The sequence below is a fragment of the Phalangium opilio genome, unplaced genomic scaffold, assembly GCF_054372755.1.
Source record: "Phalangium opilio isolate 3A_F unplaced genomic scaffold, DU_Popi_V2 ptg000042l_1, whole genome shotgun sequence".
Lineage (NCBI taxonomy): Eukaryota > Metazoa > Arthropoda > Arachnida > Opiliones > Phalangiidae > Phalangium > Phalangium opilio.
Genome location: NW_028324166.1, coordinates 3270379 through 3296999, shown reverse-complemented (window position 1 = coordinate 3296999; position 26621 = coordinate 3270379). Strand labels below are relative to the sequence as shown.

The following is a 26621-nucleotide window of genomic DNA, read 5'->3' as shown; positions in this document are numbered from 1 at the left end:
GAGGGGTAAGGAAAAAACACTGAACTCTTATTTTTCGTTTTCCATTTTCATGACGTATTTTGAAATTCTTCATTTACTACCGCGGTCAAGTTGCTAGTCCCGTTTAGTTTTGATTTTACATTTTCGTTCTGATGACGCACTCTCTCCCTCTCCCTCCCCTCCCCCTCCCCATAATGATTTAGTGGATTATTCGGTTACTAGCTGTTACCCGCGGCGTTGCTCGCGTGTAATAAGAACTTCCATCAAAATGATATAAAGAATGATTAGATTTTACTGATGACTAATATTTTTGCAGCACCCTAGGAGCGAAGGCACTCGGCGTTGCCCGTCAGCCCGTCGGGACATTTTTAATTACTTTTCATGCTGAAATTATTCCATAAAGAAGGGTTTTTAAATTTCTGGCCGCCATTTTAAAAGATTGCAACAAATCGAAACCAAAAGACCATTCAGCCCGTCTAGAGGTTAAAGGAAACCAGTGTACTAAATATTTGTGCAATCGGTTGAAACGCGCGGACTTTGTTGTATTAAGAATATTTTTTACATTTCTGGGCGCCATTTATTAAGATGGCGGTGGATTGGAAAAATAATTCCTTGTACTTGCCTACTACTTATGAGTAGCGTTCCTTCAAATTTTCAGCCTTTTAGGGCAAGTGGTTTGGGCTGGGCGTAGGTTATCAGTCAGTCAGTCAGGACTTTGATTTATATAGATATAGATTCGGTTATTTGCTTTATTCCCTATTTAAAGCCATACCCAATTTTAGTTATAAATATTTACATATTTTTCAAAAATTTTTTCCTTGAAAATTTGCTTGTAAAGAAGAAACCGAACCATACCACTACATCAAATGTAAAGTCGAGAAAGCTAGCGGGGAAAGAAATGTCCGTCTGGCGCAATTCGACTACTTTTCGTGCGCCGGACAGGGAGGCCACAATAACCAAGAATACGAAAAACTATCGAGTTTGTGCGAAGGTACGTATTATAGCAACTATATCAAACCTTATTTCAGTGTGCAGAATGAAGTTTCCTAATTTCAAAATGTTAATTCCGTGTAACATTCCAAGACGCTCAGCTAGATTTTCCTTTTTAGCAACATTGTATATACATAAGATGGGCTATTAGTTTGACCTAGTGTGTAGAAGAAGATGAAGAAGAAGATGTTTCGTTTGCTCTTCTTAAATTTTTCTTCTCAGAACCACATGGTGCATGGGTGCTAGCTTTAGGATGTTCCGACCATAATTTTCTTTTCCTGGAATTTTTCAATTCAGTGTTTTAATTTTAATCGCTGCAATTGCTTATCATTAAATATCAATAGTAGCATACTCAAGTAAATAAGTAGGTAGACAGTCCTCGTCTAGACTCGGAGAGGTAAAATTTTGGTTTCCCAACTTGTTATTAGCTGTAAGCATTCCTGAATTAACTCGCGGTATACTCTATTGCTGTTAAGGAACTTTCAGACGATCCAACTAAAATAACTCAACCTTAGATGAGTCAAAAGGGTTTATCAACTTCCCAAAACGTTAGAAGCAAAAAGTTGAGTCCTTATTTCTCACACAACTACTCAACTATCAGCTTATTGTGTTTCACAACAAACGTCTGCAGCAGACTTCAATATTCAAATGTAACTTTTAAAGCGCCACCTACCTTGGCACTTTCGAAATAACCCACGGTTTATTATTATTTTTCATTATTTAATTTCATTGGCTGAAGACATTAAATCAAAAATTTGATCGAACTAGTTGATCCATAAAGCTTAGTCAAAAAGCTGCTTCTCCTGAAAGAGCCTTTAGTATTGTAAATGAAAACTATAAATAATGATTATGTTCCTTTTACGAAGGTAAATTGCAGTTGAGGACAGTTAACTTCGTAAGAGAGGAGATTGAAGTCAGTCAAAACAGTATACTTGTATCTTCTGGTAGTACAAGTAAGTCGATAAAAAAAGTTGTCCTAATACATAGCCGCTTGGTAAACACTTGACTGTGAATAAATATATTTATGTCCTATATAATTAAGCAATATTTCCTCTTCAAATTTTATCGTGTAATTTCTGAATTCGATTTTTATTTTAAACTTTAGATGTTGCTTGCGAAGCAAATTTGAAACCGTTCCATCCGGAACAAAAAGAGGCTACAGAAACGGGAATAAGAACAATTTATTGTCTGCAAGAAAATAATCAAAAAAATCCCGAATGTCTGCATTGTCGCGTTCTTTGCAATTTCAGATACACGTGGTTACAACGAGACTTGAAAATATCCCTTTCAAAGCAGAATTCAGATAAAAAAGTTAAAGGTATCAATTAATTTTATCCTTACACGATAGCGAAACTAGAATATTTCAGATTTTATTTAGAGAAAATCGATAAATAAATAGGCAATATATTTGTTAAAACATAAGCAAATAATTCTCTTTAAGTAGCCATTTGAAGGTCTTTGTTCGAACATCTCCCTCTTTCTTTTAAGTCAACCACATTTTTCTTTGGCACCCTAGTGAGCTTTTTCTTTCTCTGATAACGCCGCTCGTTGCAAATACAGAAATATATTTGCGAGTGACCTGACTAAACGCTACTGATGTTTTTACATTTCGAAATACAATTGTGGCAAAACGCCGCAAAAGATGAACAATGTTTTTACCAACGTTTGTTGAGCGACCTAACTTTTGTAGAGATATTTGGGGGTGCGCCCCTCAACCCAAATAGGACGACATAAAAGGGGCTAGGAAATTACTTGCACACAAGTTCTAAATTGTGAACTAAACCTACTTTAAGATCAGCTTACCTTCAAAACGATTCACACGTACAATGTACAATACACTTTTTGAAACCATTTTGATTTTACGTCTTGCCTTTAAGGTTATCATTGAAAGAACTCAATATTCGAGTAATCAAAACGAACTTCAGAGTATTTCATGAACGCATTCTTACTTAATTACAGTGGTGCTCATTAAACCCAAAGACGTATCTCGTTATCTTGACAGAATTGATATTTTTCCACCATTTGACAATAACTACGTTTGTCGTAAAAGTAGAAGTGGAAGTAAGGAAACAATTCTTTAGGGTTTTCATAATTTGAAATTACAAAATTCATTACTTATGGGGACTGTGAAAAGAAAAATCATTGTAAAACAAGTGATTTTTATCAATTCTTCTACAAATTAAAATATCAATCTGCATAATGAAACATCCAGAAAAAATGTCCGAGTGATTTTAAAATTCAATAATGTTTGAGATTTCATAGTTGATTTTAAATTTGCACCTCCGACCAATCACGTATCGTCCAGTCTTCTTGTGTACAAACTTCCCGTGGCGCGCTCCATGTCGAATGAAATTTAGCGCGAGACATAGAGTATGCCACGTGAATTTTGTTAACAAAAAGACATGGCGTGACGCGATTGGTCGGAGGTGCAAATTTCAAATCCATGAAATCTCAAACGAATTTGAATTTCAGAATTACTCTGACGTTTTTCCTGCATGTTTCACTATGCAGATTGTTTAGTAAGAAAAAAGAAATTAGTTGATTTTGATTTTCACTCTCCATTTATTTAACAGCTTGTGAGGAAAACCCTTACGGACCCCCTAACGTAAATGTGCAATGTTCGGGTATATCCAATGGCAATTATGACTATAAAGACTGCAAGATAAGTTGTCCAAGAGGTTACCAGTTAAATAATGAAGTCAACGAATATATGCGGTGCAAAAAAGGCTTCTGGAGAAACAAAGATGGCCATCTCTTTGAGTCGGATGAAGTTTACAGAGGATATATGTTCGTGTGCGAAAGTACGTTCTTTCAGTGGGTCAAGCCGTACTTTTTACGATTCCTTTAATTTGATAATTGAAATTTCACAATTACTGTAAATAATATCATTGCAGAACTGCACTGCTTACACAAAATTGAAGGAACAGTAATAAAATTGGTTCAACAGAGATGTTCTCGCGATGCCAACTACAAATCTACCACATGTCATTACGAATGTCAAAACCCATCCTACTACGTACTTAGGGGAGACAAAAGTGTTACCTGGGATAAAGACTGCAAAACGGATCAAAAATTTCCTGAATGTGAAGGTAATCCTATTTATAATTTGATGCACTAAAAGTGTATAGACATATACCTAACTTAGCCTAATCTTTGAATAGCGGCACGAGTAGTTTGTATTGTGGGTTCTTATTTCGTTTAGGTGCCCGTTCACCAGAGAAAAATTATGAATTGTAACACGACACCTTGGGTGTGTCGTCATCCTGCGTTTGGGAAACACTGGTATATCGTAATAATTCTCGATTTGGTTTATTGTTTTCAGAAAGGTTGTGCGAGTATCCTGACCCTGACTTGAACGAAATGGTAAGCTGCAAAAAAGGGGAAGAAATTAATGACGCCTTCGAATGCGAACACAAGTGCGATCCTGGATACGAAGGGATGGGAAACAACTTATCAACTTGCAAAATAACCAAAAATGGAAAAGTTGAAAAGAAACTGAGTAAACAGAAGTGCTATAGTAAGTACTCGCAAAATGAAGTCATTTCTTGAAAGTTTTCTATACTTAATGGAGCGTTTTAAGAAAGATAAAAATGAATAAATAATTAATAAATTGCATTGTGTGAACATAGGAACCATCAGTAAACATAAAAGGTTTTCACATGGAAATTACATTGACCAATTTTGTTAGTTCAGTTTGAAACTAAAATTCAAAGAAATTTATTTTTTACATAAATTTACTTTTTGTCTGCTTTTTGTTTTTTGCAATTTGCAACTTGTGTTTACACTTGACACTTAAAACCGTTTTCAGCAGGTTTTGAAATGTTTGAACGAAAAATTTGTTTGTTAACAAAAGAAATCTTGCAATTATAGAAAAACGCAAAATTTGATTATTTTGGAAATAGAAAGATTCAACCTTCCCAAAACGGTTGAAAACGGTTTCAAAGTGTTAAGTTCTTTAGTGGCTCAACATGCAGTATCATAAAACACCTTGAGAATAATTTTAACTACATGATAAACCTTGCTTTAATAAGTACTTTTTCGTAAGAACACCAAAGGAGTAGTTGGTTTAGATTTGAAACATCTCTTATGTTAATGTAATCAATGTAAAACGACTCAAATAATGAAAGTTATTATTTTGCAATATGAAAATGTAAAGGGGCATTTGTATTTGGGTCGAAAATTCTTACAAAAGACTTTTGATTTCAAGAAATTTGCGAGAAACCTGAGCCCCCCAAAAATGGAAAAAGCGAATGCGTGTCGATAGAGAAGGAAAAAGGTTTCAGTTGCACTTACACGTGCAACGAGGGATACACCATGAGTGGCAATAATAACACCGTCAGATGCACACTGAAGAAGGGGATCGAAAATAGAGTTCCCGCGTGCTGGCGTAAGTTATCCTTTCCAATTTCAAATGTAGGGTCCGAAGAATTAGATGTAAATCGGAATAAATGAAAGTGAGGCCATGGATATGTATAAATACTAACGTATTATGGATTCCCATCGCTTAATTTCACAAAGCATTTCGAGTAGGCACCCATTCAGCAGTGAAAAAAATATGAATTCCTATCCCCCAGCCAATTGTGAGTGAGAGGGAAATTCGTATATTTTCTCTCTGCGCATGGGCGCTATTTCAAACCCACCACTCAGGATTCTTCTAAGAGATATAATTCCCCCCCCCCCTGTTTCACTTCCGAGATTGTAACGCATATTTGGTTCTAATTGAACTACTTTCATCGGAAGGATAGCGCCATAAAATGGGTCGTTCATTGTTTATCAGATAAGCTAGATAGAAAGCAAGATATCACGTGTTGAATATCATTCTAAGCACATACATAAGTATGGATTTCGTACTTCTTAATGCCTCACTTTCTGTTATTTTAATTTGCTTTTGGCATCATTGATTGGGAATCATTTGAGTACCCAGAAAAAACACTAATTAACTTAACGATTTTAGCGTCAAACACCAAATTATACGATTGGGATGTGGACAAAGTCTATAACGAACAGCCTGAATATCAATACGGTAAATCATAAAGAATAAATTCAATTTAGTAGAAAATCTTATTAAATTACAATTAAAGGTTTAATCGCGATTTAAATTATTAACTCGAAAAAATACATTCAATCTAGGCTTAATTTAACCCATCCGGTTATTTTTTTAAATTTCAGATAAGCTTCATGGTTTACCATTTTGCAGTGGGTTGTATTACGAGCTCATTAACAACACTGGTGAAGTGAATTATTACGCGGAATGCATCAAAGGAAGACGTGGACGTCCGAAGGTCTCCAAGTGCACATTAGAGAAAGCAGTATATAAGGAATACGAAAAATATTATTATTCACATAAAGTGTGCCTCGAAAAGCAGAATAAAGACAATTTGGGTTAGTTTATTTTATTTTTTTTAATTTATGTTGGTATGTTTCTCGAGAACAAATCACGTGTTGAGAAAGAGGCGCTTACGTGCATGGAGGATGTATAGGAGGGGGAGACACTTGATGTTATTTGATTCTATCAGAAGTATATAATACTTCTCTTCGAGAGAAGTGTACCACAAAGCGGGGTAAGTGTAACGTCACTCTTCCCAACATCGGATCATTTGGAGCAAGGTTACTAAACCGAATCACATACACGATAAATAGTTCTCTCATCATTACTCTATTAGCGTTTAAATATTTGGCTAGACGCGCTTGTGCATTTTTGTCCCACGTCAAGACGAGGTTTGTGGGATGATTGCTGGGGATTTAGTGCCAAACAACTACAGAATTCACCTTACGGTGCGATGCCCATTTGTAGTTTGATGAGCGGGAAAGCAAACTAAAAGGGTGAGCCTCGGAAGAGTGACATTACATAACTAAAGCATTAAGAGGATACAGAGTGTCATCCTTCTACTATTATCCCCTTCTGATTCTATTTAAATGGTCGATTTTACAGATAAATACTACATGTTTGGCCCTGTCGTAGAGGATTTCAAATGCGGCAGTTCAACTCGTAGACGTCCTCACCCTAAAAATTGCTTAGCGTTCATCCAATGCAAAGGCGGTAAAGCGACATTGATGATTTGCCACAAAGGATTCGTGTACGACATATCTAAGCAGAAATGCGTCATTGGACAGAGGAGTTCCTATGATCAACACATTTGCTGTAAGCAATTTCTACTCGTGTGAAAATATTACAATTACATGGCTTTAACTTTCTTTTAGTTACGGCGTCAGATGAATGAAGACATCGAGACTCGAGTAATACGATTCAGATTCCTAGATTGGAATAATTTATAAATAAAATAATTTGAAAATACAAATATAACTGTTACTTATAAGGTAGAGCGTAATTGCAAGGTGTCAAATTAGATTGGTTTAAGCAAGACACTTTGAAAGTGTTTTGGAAAGGCCTCATACTATTTTCAAAACAATAATTTTTTCGTAAAAATATCTTTAAATTAATAGCAAATTTTACTCTTCCATACTGCAGGGTTAACTATTTCGGTATCTGCTTAAGTGAAGACTGTTTTCTTTCCCAATGTGTCATGGATATTGAATTGGCCAAACAATTATCATCGATATTGATTCATAAAATATTTCCAAAATCAATACTCAAGCTTATTAAAAGTTTTCCAAAGCTCAAACTTCAACCTATCGAAGTTTCTTGGTGACTTTAATCAAAAATATCAGCAAATTTCATTTCTTGCACTAGCAAATTCTTACAAAAACACGCAAACTGGCATAAAACACGTGTCAGAGCTTTGGAATGTCTATTGATGATTTTAGTACCGTCTTTAAAACTGTTATATATTTCGCGATGTTTTTCTAAACATTTTGATGGGAATTTGAATCATCTCGATCCCAAATTCGATTAAGGCAATAATAATTCCGTAAAGGTAGATGTAGAAAGGTCCTGATAATTGTGTCAGTGTTAGAGCCTTGGTTGTTTTAAGTGGTTTCACCCAAGATATGAGATCAAATGTGAATTTCAGGTCGCGTTCCAAATACGCCAAAGGTTTAGTTTCGAACCAGACGTGCATTCTGAAAATAAATCCTGTTACAGTTGACTAAATAAAGGGGGGGGGCATACTTGAGGAAAACGTGCTTTCTTACCCTAATGTGAAGTATTGATCGAAGATTTTATCCCGAAGAAAATGTTTATTAATAGGTAAGGCCAAGTATTCGCTGATGATGCCGGGTTTCGATATGTAGAATCGGCTCAATTTGTTATAATTGGAATTAAGTAGCGCTATACGTTGAATTAGCCTTTGATCGCTGATAATTAATACATTCCCTTCTGAAACGGGAAGGTCATCTACCAAATATTTCCCGTCCGTCGTTAAGAAATCGTGGAAGAAAAAACTCCTTTTAATCAAATCGGATATTTGTGAATTGTTCTTTGCCTAGAAATCGAAAATTAATTATATTTATCACAGTCAATCGATCAACACCATCATAAAACGATAATGCGGATTGAGTAACCCTTCGCGATCATAAAACAATAGTCCCTATCGATTGACATCTCGCGATCATAAAACGATAATACCGATCGATTGCCATCTCGCGATCATAAAACGATAATCCCTGTCGATTTTCATCTCGCGATCTTAAAACGATAATCCCTATCGATTTTCATCTCGCGATCTTAAAACGATAATCCCTATCGATTTTCATCTCGCGATCTTAAAACGATAATCCCAATTGATTTTCATCTCGCGATCATAAAACGATAATCCCAATCGATTTTCATCTCGCGATCATAAAACGATAATCAAAATAGATTGACATCTCGAAAACATAAAACTATAATCGCAATCGATTGACATGTCGCGATCATAAAACGATAATCTCGATAGATTGACATCTCGCGATCATAAAAAAATAATCCCAATCGATTGACATCTTGCGATCATGAAACGATAATTCCGATCGGCCTCACCGTCAATGTAATAAAATAAATTTTCTTTCAGATTTATATTGCTATAGGCCTAACAATTTTTAACAAAAAAATCGAAAAGTTAACATTCCTTAAATGGAACTTTTGGAGGGAGATTGTGCGACATATTGGTTTTAGTTCTTAGTGAACGAATTTTGGTTAGGCTAGGTTATATTCTGGTATAATAGGACATTTTTTCTTACCAATTTTTGGACATGCGTAATAATGAAATCTTTCTCCATAAAAAGAGGTTTTGATTCCAAATCCAGCAAGAGATCGGGAATATCGCGAATTACAATGTAGTTTTCGCTGCTAAATTTGGACTTCAGAAAACAGCTCGAAACGCATATGAAATACGTTAGTCCTAACAACCACCCACAAAGCAAAATCTTTTCCGTCACATTATGCGAAACCTTTGAAATAGCTAGATGCAAAAATATTAATAAATTATTGTTCCAAATTGTCACTTTTGATCTATCTTACGTTCGTAAAAAAACACTGCCACTAAATTCCAAAAATTATTGCCAATTTCTTTTTTCAAACTTTTGACCTTTTTCAGTACCACATACGCATTTAATGAAAGAAATATGCATAGAAGAAAGATGCTAAATAGTAAGAACGATGCAGCCTGTTTTTATTGCATAAAACACAGGTATTGCATTAATGTATACGAGTAGTTTAAAATGAGTTCGAAATTTTTATCTCAAATATGACATAAAATAATGCCATTTTAAAATATGGCTCTGAGCCCAAAAGTCATAAAGCCCGTCTACATTCCTTGATCTTTCTATTTAAGGAGGTTGTTTTCACTCTGATATCATCTGGTTATCTTTGGGATAAAAGAACCTCTCTGTCAATAAATAATTAAACTTACAACGCCATCTATATTCAAAAACGACAATGTTTTTGAAAGAATAACTTTGGGTTTCGATAATATTAGCGTTTCGGAATTGGAAAATATTCCGCGTGTTATCCAACAATCGTTATTTTCGAAGGAACTTAATTCAATTGGTAACATCACCATGTCCTGTTAATAAAACCGATACTTGTAAAATATATTTCAACCTGATAAATAAGTTGAAATATACCATCATTTTTCCATCACAAGACTCGCTCAGGTTGAAAAACATAATATCGTATGAAATTTTCACTCTAATAGAAAAACATTTCTTATCAGAAATATATGACGGTAAGTGGAGCTAGGTACGTTCCTTTCTTAGCGTAGTTACAACGTGCTTACATAAAAACATTTTCACGAGAAAACTAACCGAGACAATTTTCCCTCTAGCATCGCGATTAATTATAAGAGACCAGGGATAGATTTAATTTTAGAAGTAGGAATGGAGAACGGTTAGTATTTACTTCAGTCCGACTCAGAGCCCAGTATAGAGCCCTTCCCTTCAACATGTAACGAAAAGTTTAAATTATCTTATTGGCTCACTGAACCTACGTTTTGATGACGTTGCTGACGAGGACGGCGAAAAATACGTAATTCCTTTTTACCTCTGTCGTTATGACCCACCTCTTCTTTCATAACCCCTTCCCGTGAAACTTGACACGCGCTCACATTACACTGTTCTCCATTCCTACTTCTAAAATTAGATCTATCCCTGAAGAGACAAAAAGATGGCCGACAATGTAAGAAGCCACATTGTTTCAGTAAACTAACAACGATGTACCTTCATAGGCATAAAAGTAACCTTGTTTTACGTTAATTTTAAGATAAAATATCTCACGTCAAGTTATGGATTCTTTCCATGAAATTGCTGATTATTTTCACTGTATCATGTTGTTGTTGCAGATACCTATAATCCTAAAATATCTAATTAGTACTGAAATTGTAATTGCCGAATTGACAGTTATCGGTACTACTTTTCTAAAAAGAAATAATATATATTGTCACGAGTATATTAATAATAAAATTTTGAATTTAATAACGATATCGTTTAAAGGTATCTCTGCTCTTTTCTTAGAATTTTTCTTTTATTAAAACGTGAATTTTCAGAAATGGTTTTAATAAAATAACAAACACTTACAACAGGAATGGTAAACGTCATAGTTACGGCTTCCTTAAACCTGTTAATAATATTTTATTTTAATCAATTTATTGATTATACGTCACTGCGAAACTGATTAAACCCTAAGCATATCATACTATATAGAAGTATGGGTCGAAAGGATATTTGTTACGAGCAGATATGTGAGTTGGTAATTTACAAAATACCGGTTTATACGGTACTATCACTTTTGTGGCAACAAGCATTCATTCTTCATAAAAGGGTAGAGAAGCATATCTTGGCGGTCTCTTTGTCGTAAAAGTGTGTCCCCTGGTGGAGAATTTGCCTACGTCTGTGATCACTATCTCTGCCCGTAAGAGAAGGGGTGGTAGACCGTGTCTCTAGTCTGATCCTGTTTGATACTGAAACATTTCAACAACCAATGGTGCAGTAGTTTCGCAGAGACATAATATAAGTCTCTACAACAGACCCATACTTATGTATAGTATTATAGAGTTAAGATAAAATTAGAATCGAAAAAGCAACAGTTTAGAGCATCTTACCTGTACTTGAAGAATAGTTTTTCATTGAATACAGTGTACAGTGACGAAGCATTCATCTTTAATTTTAATAGAAATTCTCAATCCGTGAAAGCTGCAATATTGAGGGATAATTTTAAGTCACCTTTATAGGCAACTTGGGACGAAGGTTCTCATTCATAGGTTAAATAGATCAGTTCGTATGATTTTTAAGGTTCCTTACTCTTTCAAATTTTGTTGAACTGAGTTGAAAGAGAATTCTTAAAACAATTCGATTGTAGATTGCTTTCCGATAAGTTAGATCATAAGTAAAGAAATTATAAGTCTTCCTTCTTGAAATAAACCAGTGCACATCAGTCGCACAGACATACTACCCTAGCAAGCCATCATTTTGATGTGCCAACTTCATTATTTTTCGTAAAAGCACTTGTATCAGAATTTTAAACGCAAAAACTGACCCACAATCTCTCGCTACGCTAGAAATATATCAGTAATATGAAGGGGTTCCGTTTGGAGGTGCATGGTAATTTCAATATTATCTTTTAGTGAACAAGGAAACTAAGATAGGAAAATATTATTACCATAGAAACTTACTGGGAATAATTGTCAGGCACTTACGAACTGTTGACCTTTCTTCTGAATAATTTATTACGCCTTGGGAACTAAAACGTGCGAAACACGTGCTGATACTTCAGTAGCGATAGAAGTCACTTTAATATTCGGTAGAATTTAAGATTAATATCGTTTCTATAGTGTACAACAAAGGACCGAGGATATCCTCGTACTCCTGTGTCCTCGTTTAGTAGATTTTACGAGAGAAACTGACCAAGCGATCTTTGAAAATGAAAAAGGGCCATTAATAAATCGATACAAAAATCCAATCAGTATTAGTACAACCAATGTATATAATAATAATGAAAACATTATTTATTAAAGTTCAACGTTACTGTCCACAAAAGTTCTAATTTAAAAAAAAACCAGAATGTTGTGATAAGTCTGTCGTAAATTGAAGGGTGTGTTCTTAGAGTTAAATTAAGTCTGAAGTGTCAAAGAAGGTGAGATCTACAACATTTTGTTACGGATATATGGAGTTCCAAACATTGATTAGTCTCCAGTCTAATGTTTTTCAACTTTAATCTTGCAGAAGTGTACTGTTAAATGGGTAAAAGTGTGCCTTAGCTGATTTCTATTTTCTTATTTTAGGGACCAAAGTTTTCAAGCCCATTTCTCCGTAACTAATTGGTTTAGACCCCATGTTCCTTGACACTTTCTACTAAGTTTGAACCGAAGAACACATACTTTAATTTTTGGTTGACTTATCGCAAACACCCTGTCCAATCACGTTTGTTACAATATTTGGAATTAAAATAAAAAAGATTTCAAGTTCGAAGTTATTGCCTACTTCTGTTTGATTTTATAATATTTATGTTATGTGTTTTGTTTAAACGAAAAATATTGATAGTAATGCGTAATTCATGGGTGCTTTGCTTTGTTTGATAACTGGAAACGTTGATTGATGAGACTATGGGCTTTAACAGAGAGAATATATCAACAGGAGACGAAGTTTATGCTTGATAAGAGAACGAAATGATTTTATGTTTAAGATGTGCTATTTGTGATTTGGGTTAGCGAAAATACGCAAAATCATGCTTTATTTATGTTTTTAAAGTTTGAAGACATTGGAAATGTTTAAAAAGGTAAGTTTTCACAATAAAATCACTTTATTCAAGAATTTATTGATAAAACACATAGTAATGGCCCCTTGCCATAGTTCTTAACTACAAATATTAGAACGCATTGCGTGTGGCGGTATTAAACTTGGGTATACACGTCATTTTGCTTACGTGTGTTACATTAGAGGGAAAGCTCGCTGATTGGTTGACACATTAAAGGGAAATTTCCTTGATTGGCTGACACAATACAGCGAAAGCTCGTTTATTGGTTGACCCATTAGAGAGAAAGCTTCTTGATTGGCTGAAGCATTAAAGGGAAAGCTCCTTGATTGGCTGACGCATTAAAGGGAAAGCTTCTTGATTGGCTGACGCATTAAAGGGAAAGCTTCTTGATTGGCTGACGCATTAAAGGGAAAGCTTCTTGATTGGCTGACGCATTAAAGGGAAAGCTTCTTGATTGGCTGACGCATTAAAGGGAAAGCTTCTTGATTGGCTGACGCATTAAAGGGAAAGCTTCTTGATTGGCTGACGCATTAAAGGGAAAGCTTCTTGATTGGCTGACGCATTAAAGGGAAAGCTTCTTGATTGGCTGACGCATTAAAGGGAAAGCTTCTTGATTGGCTGACGCATTAAAGGGAAAGCTTCTTGATTGGCTGACGCATTAAAGGGAAAGCTTCCTGATTGGCTGACGCATTAAAGGGAAAGCTTCTTGATTGGCTGACGCATTAAAGGGAAAGCTTCTTGATTGGCTGACGCATTAAAGGGAAAGCTTCTTGATTGGCTGACGCATTAAAGGGAAAGCTCCTTGATTGGCTGACGCATTAAAGGGAAAGCTTCTTGATTGGCTGACGCATTAAAGGGAAAGCTCCTTGATTGGCTGACGCATTAAAGGGAAAGCTCCTTGATTGGCTGACGCATTAAAGGGAAAGCTTCTTGATTGGCTGACGCATGAAAGGGGAAAGCTTCTTGATTGGCTGACGCATTAAGGGGAAAGCTTCTTGATTGGCTGACGCATTAAAGGGAAAGCTTCTTGATTGGCTGACGCATTAAAGGGAAAGCTTCTTGATTGGCTGACGCATAAAAGGGAAAGCTTCTAGATTGGCTGACGCATTAAAGGGAAAGCTTCTTGATTGGCTGACGCATTAAAGGGAAAGCTCTTTGCTTGGCTGACACTTTACAGGGAATGGAAGTGGTAAATCTGACACATTAAATTTTTATATGAAACATTTAATTCCTGATCCTTCCTAATTTTAACATTCCCCTAATTAAGAACTAAGTAAATTAATTAAATTTCTTTAATTAAAAAATCTGATTCTGATGTCAATTACAAAGCAATAAAATACATGTGAGAGGCAAAATAAACTGAAATTATTTCATGTCATTTTCGTCTGGTTTATAGATAATGCCCGAACTGCTGGGTTCCGCCTGGGAGTTGTGATCAATGGAATTTACTTGTCTTCCGGATTGATCGTCGATCTCCTCCTCACTCGAGTCGGAGCCTGACGCGGTCGATGGTGTCAATACAATGTCGCCTTTCAATTTTCCAATGTCGTAGCGTTGCTCGTCTATCTTATGAATCATTAAATTTTCCTGTAAATTTCTTTTACTGCGAAGCTTGGCGATGGAGTCATTAATTTCGTCAGCTTTCTTCTTGAGTTCCTGAAATTCGTGACTATTGCTTTTTAACTTTTCTAAAAGCAAGTGGACTATCTTCCTCTTTCCCCATTGGAAGGCTAAATGCAGCGGTGTTTTGCCAAAAATGTCTTTCACCTCCAAATTCGCTCCGGCGCCGTACAAAATGTAAATCACCTCTTCGCAGTCGTTCATCGCAGCGTAATGAAGCGGAGTTCGACCTTTAAAATAATCAGGGATAGATTTAATATTAGAAGTAGGAATGGAGAACAGAGTATTGTGGTGGGCGCGCGTCAAAGTCCCGGACCCCCTTCCAAGGGACGGAGGGGTATGAAAGAAAAGACGGGTCATAGCGACAGAGGTAAAAAGGAATTACGTATTTTTCGCCGTCCCCATCAGCAACGTCATCAAATCGTTTAAGTGAGCCAATAAGATAATTTAAACTTTTCGTTACGTGTTGGAGGGAGGGGTGGACTATGAGTCGGACTGAAGTAAATACTAGCCGTTCTCCATTCCTACTTCTAAAATTAAATCAATCCCTGAAATTATATTATTGTAAATTTAATTTCTATTTTCAAATGAAAAGAAAATTATTTTAGGGCTGGGGGCTGAACGTTTTTGTACTTATAACATGAAACATATCATTGATAAACTTACAAAATGTCTAGCTAGATCACAAGTGCAACGCGTTGCGCGGCGTCTTGTTCTTGTACTTAACGTACTGTATTGTAATCACCACATGTGAAAGGGTCGTAATTTATGAAGTTGGTTAGCTTGATAATATTTTGATATAAGTACATGATTATCTATATCGAAAAATATCCTGACTGACTTATTAATAGTCAATGCAAAACTGCCAAAATAGTAAGCTTGCACTAAGAAGTATTTTTTTCAATCCACGACCATTTTAAACTAATGTTCCGCCGGGTGCCTTAAAAAATATAACAAAAGATATTCAATAGTGGAAAATGGCGTATAGAACAGGGTGGGAAATAAGGATTTTTTTAAAACTGGACATTGGGCCAGCATCCCCCCCGGTCTGGAATAAATAAATTGGTCCATGACCATTGACCAGGGCGCATCGTCTGCTGAGATAATGTCTGGACTCTGGCTACCCTTGAATTTTCTTAGTGAACAAGTGGACCACTGACCCCCCTCCGATTTAATTTTTAAACTGGTCCAGGCAATTTTTAAACTGGTCATTTGCCCTGTGCCACCGCCTTATTTCCCACGCTGGTACAGACTAACCCAAACTCAAGAATCTAGGTCACCAGCCATAAAGAACTGTACTACTCAGCTTTTATTACAAAACTCTAACAATAAGTCAACAACCAAGACTTTATGTGATTAAACCAATCGCTCTGTTGCGACGTCATACCATATATTGGAGTTGTAAAAACTGTTGACTCTATATTCTATAGACCATTCCAGAGAAACAAACGCGATACTGAGCCCCAGTTTAGTACACTAGGGAGACTAGCCGACTCACAATGCCTCTAGCGGTGCTTGATAGCACGAGGGAATTAACCCATGAAGGTGATCTCCCCTCCCCCTCTGTGGTGTTTGCTTGTCTTATGATATTAATGGAATAGTCTATTCCTGTTCTGATTTCTCTTGCAAAATATTCGGAAAATTTCCACTATCTTGAAGTAAATATGTAACCCCACCCTGCTCGAGTTTCTAGCCAATGAGGAGTGAGGTCTATATACATATATTGTTTTTGACTATGTCACGTGTTTCCTGAATGTGTGCTGAGATCACCTAGGGAAATTTCGCCAACAGCGTGTTTCTGTAAAGGGCAAACTTCTCATATTTTTTGATAAACTCTTTTAAAAAGATTTCTTATCAATAAAATTTGCTTTATAAATATTTCCGTATAGAATGTTTACAATGATAGTTAAAAGTTTATTATTCTAAGCTCTTTCCGAAACCAAAAGAACTTTACCATCTATAATTTTATGGAAGTTGGGTTACGATTTCATTTTTTTAAATATTAAGTCCAAAAAATATTGTTAAGTAGTATTTTAATTTTGTATGATTCCTGTTATATAAAGAAATCAAAGTATATCTTAGAAAATGGGAATTAAAAGGGTAACGGTGGGTGTGCATAACGTCATAGGCACGTGACCTATGGGAGGCGTGGTTCAAAGAAACTTGTTTAGCTTTTTTGTCGAAAATTACCACTTCGATTAATTGACGGTGAAATCGAGCGAAAAACAAGGACTAGGTGGACTTCATGTGGAGTCTAAGGGTCACATGGTGCCCGTGACGTAATACAAATAATTATTACCCGCTCGTCGATGCAAACTTTACAGTCCCTTTGAGAAAGACAAGTTTGATTTCAACACAAGTTTTCAATTACCCTCTTAATGAGTAATAACCACAAAATTAATATTAAGGGCAAAATGGCATGATAGTTGAAGGACCAAGTTCTAAGTCATACCAGGGATAGATTTAATTTTAAAAGTAGGAATGGAGAACAGAGTAATCTGGGCGCGCGTCAAAGTCCCGGACCCCTTTCCACGGGACGGAGGGGAATGAAAGAAGAAGCGAGAGGGTCATAGCGACAGAGGTAAAAAGGAACTACGTATTTTTCGCCGTCCCCGTAAGCAACGTCATCAAAACGTAGTTTAAGTGAGACAATAAGAAAATTTAAACTTTTCATTACGTCTTGGAGGGAGGGGCTCTATACTGGGTGTCTATGAGTCGGACTGAAGAAAATACTAACCGTTCTCCATTCCTACTTCTAAAGTTAAATCTATCCTCGGTCACACTGACGTACTTGCTTTTAAACCTTATCTTTTTCTTGTTAATTATGAATTATTCGAAACAGGGATCCATGTAATTTTTGAAGTAGGAATGGAGAACGGTTAGTATTTAGTTCAGTCAGACTCATAGACCACCCAGTATAGAGCCCCTCCCTTCAACACGTAACGAAAATTTAAAATTATCTTATTGGCTCACTTAACCTACGTTTTGATGACGTTGCTGACGGGGAGCGCGAAAAATACGTAGTTCCTTTTTACCTTCGTCGTTATGTCCCGCCTCTTCTTTCATACCCCTCCGTCCCGTTGAAGGGGAACGTGGGCTTTGACGCGCACCCAGATTACTCTGTTCTCCATTCCCACCTCTAAAATTAAATCTATCCCTGCTGAAACTACTCGTTCAGTTAGATAATAATTGATAAGTACAGATGAAAATAAATGCATCTTATTAATTACTTAAAAATTTTTACATTTAGTTTTACAACTCTGCAGTCGAGGCTTTTAATATCTATCAACTTTTGAAACTTCGGAAATGAATTTTTTTAAAAACGATTTTGATATTATTTTTTGAAACTTTGTTTTTTTTTAAATTACTTTCAGTAAAAATCATGCATAAATAGCATAACACGCTAAATTAGAAATATTACCTTCATTGTCCTTCAAATTAACATTATGTAGTCGATTGGATTGTTCCAGTTTCTCGATGATTAACGTGGCGATTTCAACCTTGCCATCTTTAGCAGCTACATGCAAGGGTGTCAGATCGGGAAACCCAAGCTTAGTGTACCCTTTCTCCAAGAAAACTTCCACCACTTTCAGATGTCCTTCTTGAATGGCGACGAACAGTGGTGTGTAGCCGTTTGAATCCGTGGAGTAAGGGTTAGCTCCATTGGTTAAAAGAAATCTGGCCTTCTTATGATCTCCGAACAGAACGGCCGTGAAAAGCTGAGTCGCCTTCGAAACCTCCATCAGAGTCGATCACTTTAACAAAAGCTAATTTTGTATGCGAACCGACTTCTCTCAATTACCTCGTTCGAATGAATATTATAATCAACATCTATTTTTCGATCATTGAATATTTGGACTTTGATCAAAAAGATTTTAACTGTACTATCAGAAGTTTATAATACGGGGAGTTACTACGAGGTATGTTATATACCGTGACTAAGAAGCGATATCTAGTTTGTTAGGGAGAAGGTTTAAGATGCCTATGTACTCGCGTGCCATAGTCCCAATCCCCCTTTAAAATTACAAGGGGGGACGTAAAATGAGGCCCCGGGCTATTTCGCTACACTCTCCTCAGTCGGAAAATGCGTAATTTTCGTTATTCGCGTCGAGCTGAAGTGAGGAGTTTTCAAGAACCAACGAGATGCTGGCTGGTTGTAATTTAGAGGCGGGGATTAACTCCGGACCTACGTCTTTTGGACTGCAGATAAAGCTGGTGATGTGGCGAATTTATACCTTCTTCCTAGTAAACTAGATATCGCTTCTTGCATTGACTTGAGCTGGCTACCCAATTTCCCCGAAAACTTAATTTTTTAGAAGAGAATTTATAGACTAAGTAGCGACAATAGGCCAAAGTCTTTATTTTTTTTGAAAATATCAGGGAAACGCGTCATGTTTCCGCTTATTGGCTATAGATGGCGCTATTACTGTCTTCAACTCAGTCGCATATCTGGTTCTATCAAAAAAATCAACCATGTCAACATGAACAGTTTTACATAGCGCCATCTATCGCCTCTAAGCAGAAACGTGTTTAATATTTATTTCTTTCCCAGATAATAGGACTTATACGTCATTTTTGGCCTACTGACGCAATTCGGTCTATAGATATAGCTTGCAGTTTTTTTCTATTTAGTTTCCGCCTGACAGGACTAGGAAATTACAACACTCAGCTGTCATAGCCACAAAAAATATTCACCGGAACTGCAGAGCTGATGTTTACTTCCTTAAGGTTATAAGCTTCTGTTACTATTAAATCAATTGTTTTTGCGTTGAACGAGATAAAAAACCTGAACGATTAATTTGGCTAGATCTAACTGGACTCTGTCAACAAATATCTTCTCTAAAGCGATAGTAGCAAAGAATTTCGATACACGCTGCAATTTATAGACGTTAGTTTTAAAGTTTGAAATCTATTGCTTTTTTAGGTCAATCGTAGCGAAATCTGGCAGACGGAAGTTTCAAAACTAAGTCGCAAACGCAATTTCAAGCTTTGACCTTGAAAAGTTGCCTCAAAACTTTGTTAATTTAAACGCTTGTTTAAGCAATTAATAAACTGCTTTTGGACATGTGTATACCTGTGCTATTTCCAAAATTGATTTGTGATGAATAAGATTCTTTGTTGGTCCTGTGCCCTTTGAACTATAGTGCAATTTCGAAAAGATCTGAATCAGGATCTAAATCAACTCCATTGAAAATTCTGAGTAAAATTGAAAAGTAACGATTATTAATACTGATACTTTATTTATTGCACAAAATCAAGAGGTTTAATAATTAAATGAGCAGATTAAAAATTAACGTATTCAAAGATGGTAAAATTGTACATAAAGCTCAATTTAAAACTATGATGGGTTCACAATATTGTTTTCGCACATAGATTAATATTAACGCTGATGGTAAATAATGCAAAACAACGATATAAGCATTACAAAATGGTGAACAAAGAAAGATATAAATTTTAGTAATAAAAAGAGTATTAACTCTTTTCATTTAGTTTAAATTATATATTAAAGTTTTTAACTCTTTTTATATAATTTTCATTTATATTAAAGTTTTTAACTTTATCTATATAATTTTAATTATTTTTATTGAAGTTTTTAACTTTTTCTACATAATTTTACTTAAAGTTTTTAACTTTTTCTACATAATTTTAATAATTTTAAGTTTTTAACTTTTTCTATACAATTTTAATTATTTTAATTAAAGTTTTTAACTTTTTCCTTATAATTTCAATTACTTTTATTAAAGTTTTTAACTCTTCCCATATAATTTCGATTATTTTCATTAAATTTTTTAACTCTTGCCATATAATTTCAATTTATTTTTATTGACCTTTTAAACTATATAATTTTAATTATATAGATATATAATTAAATTTCTCGTGAGTCACCTAGGGGACTTTTTATAGGCACAACAGAACAATATTAAATTCTATATTTTATAATAAAATTAATTTTTGGTATAATTGGGTACCAAATCAATATTACCCAATTGGTGTTCATACTTATTAGTTCTGCATCAAACCCATGGATTTATTGCTTCTAATTTAATTTTTGATTAGCAATTAATTAACCAGTTCGTTTGAGGAATTTCATTTCTTTGTTTTCGAATTTCAGTAAGTGTCATGCTTATCGATTGTTTTGTTTCATACGACAAAGTAGTTTACTTCAATTTTGACATTCATTTCTTTCCAAATCTGCAATGATCTCGTTCTGTCTGTCAATTTCGGCTTGATATTCAATCTTCTTGTTATCCATATGAATGGCCATTTCCCTCGCATCAATCTCAGCCTTTTGTATTTGCTTAATTATGTGCCGGAAACTGTCATTACGGTAGCTGGCCTTTTCCCATAATAAATTTACCATCTCTCTTTCACCCCATTGCCTATCAATCAAAAATAACGATATTTTAATTAATTTTAATGCAACATCAATATATTTTAAAGTGTCTGTGGATAGAGATAATTTGAAATACGCTACATGCACGTGATTGAGGAAAGACGTGGTCAAAAAAGATTCGAAATCTACCACTTCGGGAAATTGATGCCTCCTACTATCTTGCGTAAAACCAGGACTAGGTGTCCAGTCTTACTCCATATGGAGTCCTTAATCTTGGCATCACGTGGTGGTGCCTGTGGCGCATTTCAAATAAATTTTACCCAGCCGTCGAAGCCAACTTTACAACACTTTTAGGAGGCGTTTTCAATCGGTTACTTTACTTGAACGCACCTAACAAATGCGCAAAAACCCCCGTACCATATGCTAATCGCCATGTTTAGATCTTTTAGACTTGGGTTCTTAAGGCACTGATTGCCTGTGATTTCGGATACCCCACTTAAAATCACGTACCTGGCCAAATCCATCGGTGTTTTTCCATGCATATCCATGATATTTTGATCGGCTCCTTCGTTGAACAACAAATGGATTATTTTCTGATTGCGAGAGAGAACTGCGTAGTGCAAAGGTGTTCGTCCTTCATCGTCCTTGTAATTGACTTCGGCACCTTGATCGCATAATACCTTAACAACATCCACGTGACCTTCTTTCGCGGCGACGTGCAAGGCGGTCACTTGATCATTGACTCCATCATCGGTGTTGTAAACGTTCAAAATAGCTCCATGATCGAGCAAAGACCTTACAGCTTCAGCGTGGCCATTTTTGCTAGCCCATAGTAGTGGAGTCCATCCATGGATATCCACCGCGTTAGGGTTAGCGCCCCTTTCAAGAAGTTTTTCCATCGTTTTTGAGTAGCCGAAGATGGACGCCATGGACAGTTTATCATCTAATCTCGCGCTCATCGTCTCACACTGAACGATACAAACGTTTAATTATGGAGACTTTGTTAATAACCCCAGACTTCCGATGTTACTGCTAGGAGGCTACTTTGTGAAATTAACGCTACTATCTTATCAGCGCTTTAAACCTTATTGAATGCAACTAATTGATAATCACGTGATTAGAATTGCGAATTATGGGAATAAGTTCTCGATGCTTTCAAAATGTTTTTGGGAAATAGATTACTAAAGACTAGGCCCTACGGTTTCTGTTGATTTGTCTCTAGAAATATTCTAATGCACTTAGCAAAGCCGAGGCTTATAAATACGTTATGACGAGAGTCATATGAAGAGTATATTGTATTGTACATTGTGGCTTGATTGTCAACATATCACTTGAAAACAATGACAAAGACCTCATAAAGGACGAGTTCTGGGAATTTCGACAGAGGAAGCTAAGACTAGACTCGGCTCGCTCACCCATCGTTTACTCTTTCACTCTGTGTGCATAAAAACCATTTTTGTTGGATCTTGACCTTGAACAAATCTATTTAAATTTTATGATGCCCTATTCCAACTCCTCGATTAAACATCTTTGATTTTACGATTTGTGATACAAAGCCAACATTTGAACAGGGTACATACAACTATTAGGAAACTGAATTTCCAGGGTTTTTCCCATATATTTCCCTGATATTTTAAAGTGCAAGAGCACCTAGTAAGTGGAGTGGGGTTTTTTTTGGAGTAATAACTACGGGGTTACTTATTTTAAATTCAGAGAAAACGTACTCAAGCCTTACAAATTTCCCTTATTTTTCCGAATTTTACTAAAATTATAAATATATGAGTTTTACCTGTAATTCTTAATGAACCATTATTTCCCTAACATTTCAAGGTTTTCCAGGTTTATAAGAACTACTACTTCTACCCAGTTTTCGCAGGTGGTAAACTTACCACAAATAATCCTCATTTAACTTCAAATTTTTCCGTGATTAAACACCTCAATTCTTTATAATCCCATCTTTACTCTTTGTGCTGTGAAGTGTAACTAGTTTGTACACTGTTAATACCTAATTTGTTAACTAGAAATTAATACTTAATCAGAATACTTAATATCAATCATGTTTGCGAGCCCCAGCGTTACTGTCAGACAGACAGTATATATGTATGTGTTTTTCCTAATATAACAAAAACACATCACTTCATTTTCGAGGGTATACTTCTGTCCAAAAATTATCAAAATGAAAATACCCATATTTTGTTATTAGTGTTTTGCAAGAACCAATAAAAACAATCATAAGAGTCTTATGGAATTTTTCAGGTCTTCAAATGTTTTTCCTTTTGATGGGAAAAACAATTCCATAGAAATGAGAGCTATTACAAAATGACTATTAAAATTGCACTTTGCGAAACTACCCGGCGTCGCCCGAACGTTTTAAGGCATTGAAACCATGGAAGACTTTCCTATGAGGACACTAAACATCAAATGGTTCACTGTTAAATTTGCATACTTATGTTTAAACAAAAAAACTAATATTTTTAAAACTAGAATTCAATTAAAATACCACTCTTAATTAGGGGTTATTCGTTAAGCTAAAATGACGAGTGGTCTAGAACATAGATATAGTAAAACTATAAAGGGTCTAGATCCACTTCGCTGGCTTAGGCTTAACGAAAAAAACGTGGAAGGGGCAACGAGCAGACAGCCGCTATTTTCTGGGGGTAGCCGTATAAAACGCCATCTATCGGGAACTTTCGAAACTAAATTAAGGGATGAGCTTAGAGTAGTGGCACTCTATGTTAACCCCCTATAGGGCATAATAAGTCAAACCCTCGGAGATGCCATTACTCCATTTTATACGAGCTAAGAGCAGAAAAACGTATTTTATAAATTTTACACCTGTAAAATCGTTTAAAAAACACTTGGAACTTGTATTTCTACTTACTTTCGAGGAAATACCACCGTTTTCTGAAGGTAAGAGTCTTTTTTTATACATTTATTAGTAATAAAAACATTTAAGGCGAGCTAAGCCTTGGTCATGGCCATAATGTAGATTTGATTTGCACATAGAGAAAAGAGGCTGTACTTTTGTGACTTGGAAAATTTATTTTTTAGGCTTTTCGAACATTTCTATGGCAAAATGAGGTAGGCCTAGGAGACTAATGAAATATTTAGAGGATAATTTTGGAAGCAAGGTATCATTGATGAATTGGTTGTCTTTCACTATCATCAAGATTTCGATGTTATCGGGTGGCACAAATACTGCCCAAAAGCATACGGGTACGTTACACACGAAAATCTGACCCTGAATCTGATGATAGACGTTCCAGTTCATCCGTTTCTTCGTCAATGTAAAGGTAAAAGTTACCGGAAGCTGCTTTTCCTCTGATAGTTTCTTTATTCTTGAAAATAGTGTAAGGGCATTTGATCTCCACTAAGTACAGCTGGTCCTCAACCAGTATAAGGCAATCGGGGCTTGCCCCAAGGAAGAAAAATTCTGGATTAACAATCAAACCCACAGAGGTGTGACACTGGGTATTGATGTGTTGCCTGAATATTTGAAAAAGCAGCGGGTTCATGCTTCAATCCATGATCAAAGGACAACGCTCCCATTTCTTCTAATGCTTCAGATTGTTGCTCGAGAGTCAAATTACGGAGAGTCAGTTTAGGGATAATTTCATCGGTTACATTAATTTGATCTCCAAATTAGGATGGAATCGCGAACCGTACGGTTTGAGCGCTCTACGTAGTCTCTTTCCAGTGGTGGGAAAGAAATCTGATTTTGTAAAATGTTTTGAACAAATCCGTAAACTGGAGATATCAGTGGACAGAGGTCCTACAGCTAATGTTATAGAATTAATCCACTTCTTTCTAGTGGTAGTCTCTTTCGGAAAGTTGTGGTAAGAAAGAAAACGTTCTTTACACCTACAGTTTGAACGCAGCAAACAGGAGTTGAAGCCATGATTGTTACATAAATAAGTAAATAAAAACGTTTATGTTATATTTTGTTTTATGCCTTTAAATATAGAGACACACACTTATCAAAGTTTGTTATGGTGGGCACCATTATCGACTCTTATTTTAAGAATATGTAACAATTTAATGTCCGGATATTTAAATATCAGTACCTTAAAACGTTGCTAACGTTTTTTTAACATGATAAAATAACGTTTTTCAACGCTGAAAACAACGCTAATCACTAATCTGCCGTGTTTTACAAGACCAAGGCTTAGCTCGCCTTAAATGTTTTTATTACTAATAAATGTATAAAAAAAGACTCTTACCTTCAGAAAACGGTGGTATTTCCTCGAAAGTAAGTAGAAATACAAGTTCCAAGTGTTTTTTAAACGATTTTACAGGTGTAAAATTTATAAAATACGTTTTTCTGCTCTTAGCTCGTATAAAATGGAGTAATGGCATCTCCGAGGGTTTGACTTATTATGCCCTATAGGGGGTTAACATAGAGTGCCACTACTCTAAGCTCATCCTTTAATTTAGTTTCGAAAGTTCCCGATAGATGGCGTTTTATACGGCTACCCCCAGAAAATAGCGGCTGTCTGCTCGTTGCCCCTTCCACGTCGACCTCCCATTGAATTGTGTATCTACCCTTTTAACATATCTATGGTCTAGAACCGGTCTTCAGAAGAACGTTTGAGGAAAGGGGTTTGCACTCAACCACAAAACCACTTCTTATATTTCCCACAGTATAACCAAAAATTTATAATCTACCATTAAGTTTATCTGTATAAAGGGGATCTATAGAGTGCTAGTCTGTCCTACTGCAGCCTAAAATACGTTTCACCGCAACTTGGTATTTAATTATATGAGACATTACCGCCGTGAAAGAATTTTCTTTAGTGTACACTTAGTATGACACGCGGATAGTGATAAAAACCTTTTTTCAATTAGACCTACCTTGAGGATTTAGTTTCTCATCGAAAAATGTCTATACAATAGCATGATGGCTCAAAACAAAACGATAAAAAACTTGTTTACTTTTCGCCTTTTATTTATCGAGAAATAAAATAACCATCTAAATCTATATCTAAATCTGACTGACTGATAATCAAGGCCCAGCTCAAACCAATGGCCCTAGAAGGCTGAAAATCTGCAGAAACGTTACTCATAAGTAGTAGGCGCGTACTAAGAAAGATTTTCCCAATCCGCCGCCATCTTAATAAATGGCGCCAAGAAATGTAAAAACATTTCTCTTTGCAACAAAGTCCGCGCGTTTCAACCGATTCCACAAATATTTTTTACACTGGTTTCCTTTAACCTATAGAAGGGGTGCGGAGGCCAAGCTCTTGGGGCCGGAGCCGGCCGTCCCCATCCCCTACAGGCACGTCAAACGGTGTCTGCATGACAGGTTGACTGTCATACAAAATCAGCTCTGGCACAGCATGGAGGGCCAGAGACAGACAAAGTTGTTTGTCAATGGTCCCTGCAGGTCTCGTGCTAGGGACCTAATTTCGCTCGGCAGATGGGATATTAGGCTGGCCACCGGTCTTTTGACCGGGCATTGCCGGCTTAATAGGCACCTCCATCTGATGGGTTTTGCCGACGACCCTCTCTGTAGGTCGTGTCAGGAGATGGAAGAAACATCCGCCCACGTACTTTGCGAGTGCGACTACTTCG

General features: G+C 36.0%; 3 protein-coding genes and 2 long non-coding RNA genes across 10 annotated transcripts; 1 reads left to right on the top strand and 4 right to left on the bottom strand.

Annotated features, from left to right (window-relative positions):
* Positions 1–7215: 7215 nt before the first annotated feature.
* LOC149678396 (uncharacterized) lies at positions 7216–11868 on the bottom strand. 3 transcript variants are annotated; one of them, XM_089837133.1, is made up of 9 exons: positions 11644–11868; positions 11445–11535; positions 10921–10960; positions 10621–10697; positions 9973–10036; positions 9368–9911; positions 9088–9308; positions 8062–8351; positions 7216–7989 (listed from the first exon to the last, which is right to left on the bottom strand). In XM_089837133.1, exons 2-6 carry the CDS (start codon positions 11498–11500, stop codon positions 9738–9740), a joined length of 411 nt encoding a protein of 136 aa, XP_089693259.1. In that variant the 5' UTR covers positions 11501–11535; positions 11644–11868; the 3' UTR covers positions 7216–7989; positions 8062–8351; positions 9088–9308; positions 9368–9737. The 3 variants fall into 3 exon arrangements, with proteins under 3 accessions (XP_089693259.1, XP_089693260.1, XP_089693258.1); XM_089837134.1 differs by lacking the exon at positions 11644–11868 and having other exon boundaries at positions 11445–11583; XM_089837132.1 differs by lacking the exons at positions 9973–10036; positions 10621–10697; positions 10921–10960; positions 11445–11535; positions 11644–11868 and having other exon boundaries at positions 9368–9714.
* A 1250-nt stretch (positions 11869–13118) lies between these two features.
* Positions 13119–18542, bottom strand: LOC149678395 (ankyrin repeat domain-containing protein 55-like). Its single transcript, XM_089836368.1, has 2 exons — positions 18138–18542; positions 13119–14946 (listed from the first exon to the last, which is right to left on the bottom strand). The coding sequence occupies exons 1-2, from the start codon at positions 18457–18459 to the stop codon at positions 14462–14464; spliced, it is 807 nt and encodes a 268-aa protein (XP_089692494.1). The 5' UTR covers positions 18460–18542; the 3' UTR covers positions 13119–14461.
* A 1885-nt stretch (positions 18543–20427) lies between these two features.
* Positions 20428–23235, bottom strand: LOC149678394 (uncharacterized). Of its 2 annotated transcripts, XM_089836366.1 has the most exons (3): positions 22940–23235; positions 21561–22018; positions 20428–21096 (listed from the first exon to the last, which is right to left on the bottom strand). In XM_089836366.1, the coding sequence occupies exons 2-3, from the start codon at positions 22007–22009 to the stop codon at positions 20880–20882; spliced, it is 666 nt and encodes a 221-aa protein (XP_089692492.1). In that variant the 5' UTR covers positions 22010–22018; positions 22940–23235; the 3' UTR covers positions 20428–20879. The 2 variants fall into 2 exon arrangements, with proteins under 2 accessions (XP_089692492.1, XP_089692493.1); XM_089836367.1 differs by lacking the exon at positions 22940–23235 and having other exon boundaries at positions 21561–22777.
* Positions 23236–23598: 363 nt separating this feature from the next.
* Positions 23599–25522, top strand: LOC149678392 (uncharacterized). Of its 3 annotated transcripts, XR_016366071.1 has the most exons (3): positions 23599–24337; positions 24400–25299; positions 25382–25522. It is a non-coding gene; the product is annotated as an uncharacterized LOC149678392 (long non-coding RNA). The 3 variants fall into 3 exon arrangements; XR_016366070.1 differs by lacking the exon at positions 25382–25522 and having other exon boundaries at positions 23599–24343; positions 24431–25185; XR_016366069.1 differs by lacking the exon at positions 25382–25522 and having other exon boundaries at positions 23599–24343; positions 24400–25185.
* LOC149678393 (uncharacterized) lies at positions 24790–25409 on the bottom strand. The gene is made up of 2 exons (XR_016366072.1): positions 25271–25409; positions 24790–24911 (listed from the first exon to the last, which is right to left on the bottom strand). It is a non-coding gene; the product is annotated as an uncharacterized LOC149678393 (long non-coding RNA).
* Positions 25523–26621: the final 1099 nt, after the last annotated feature.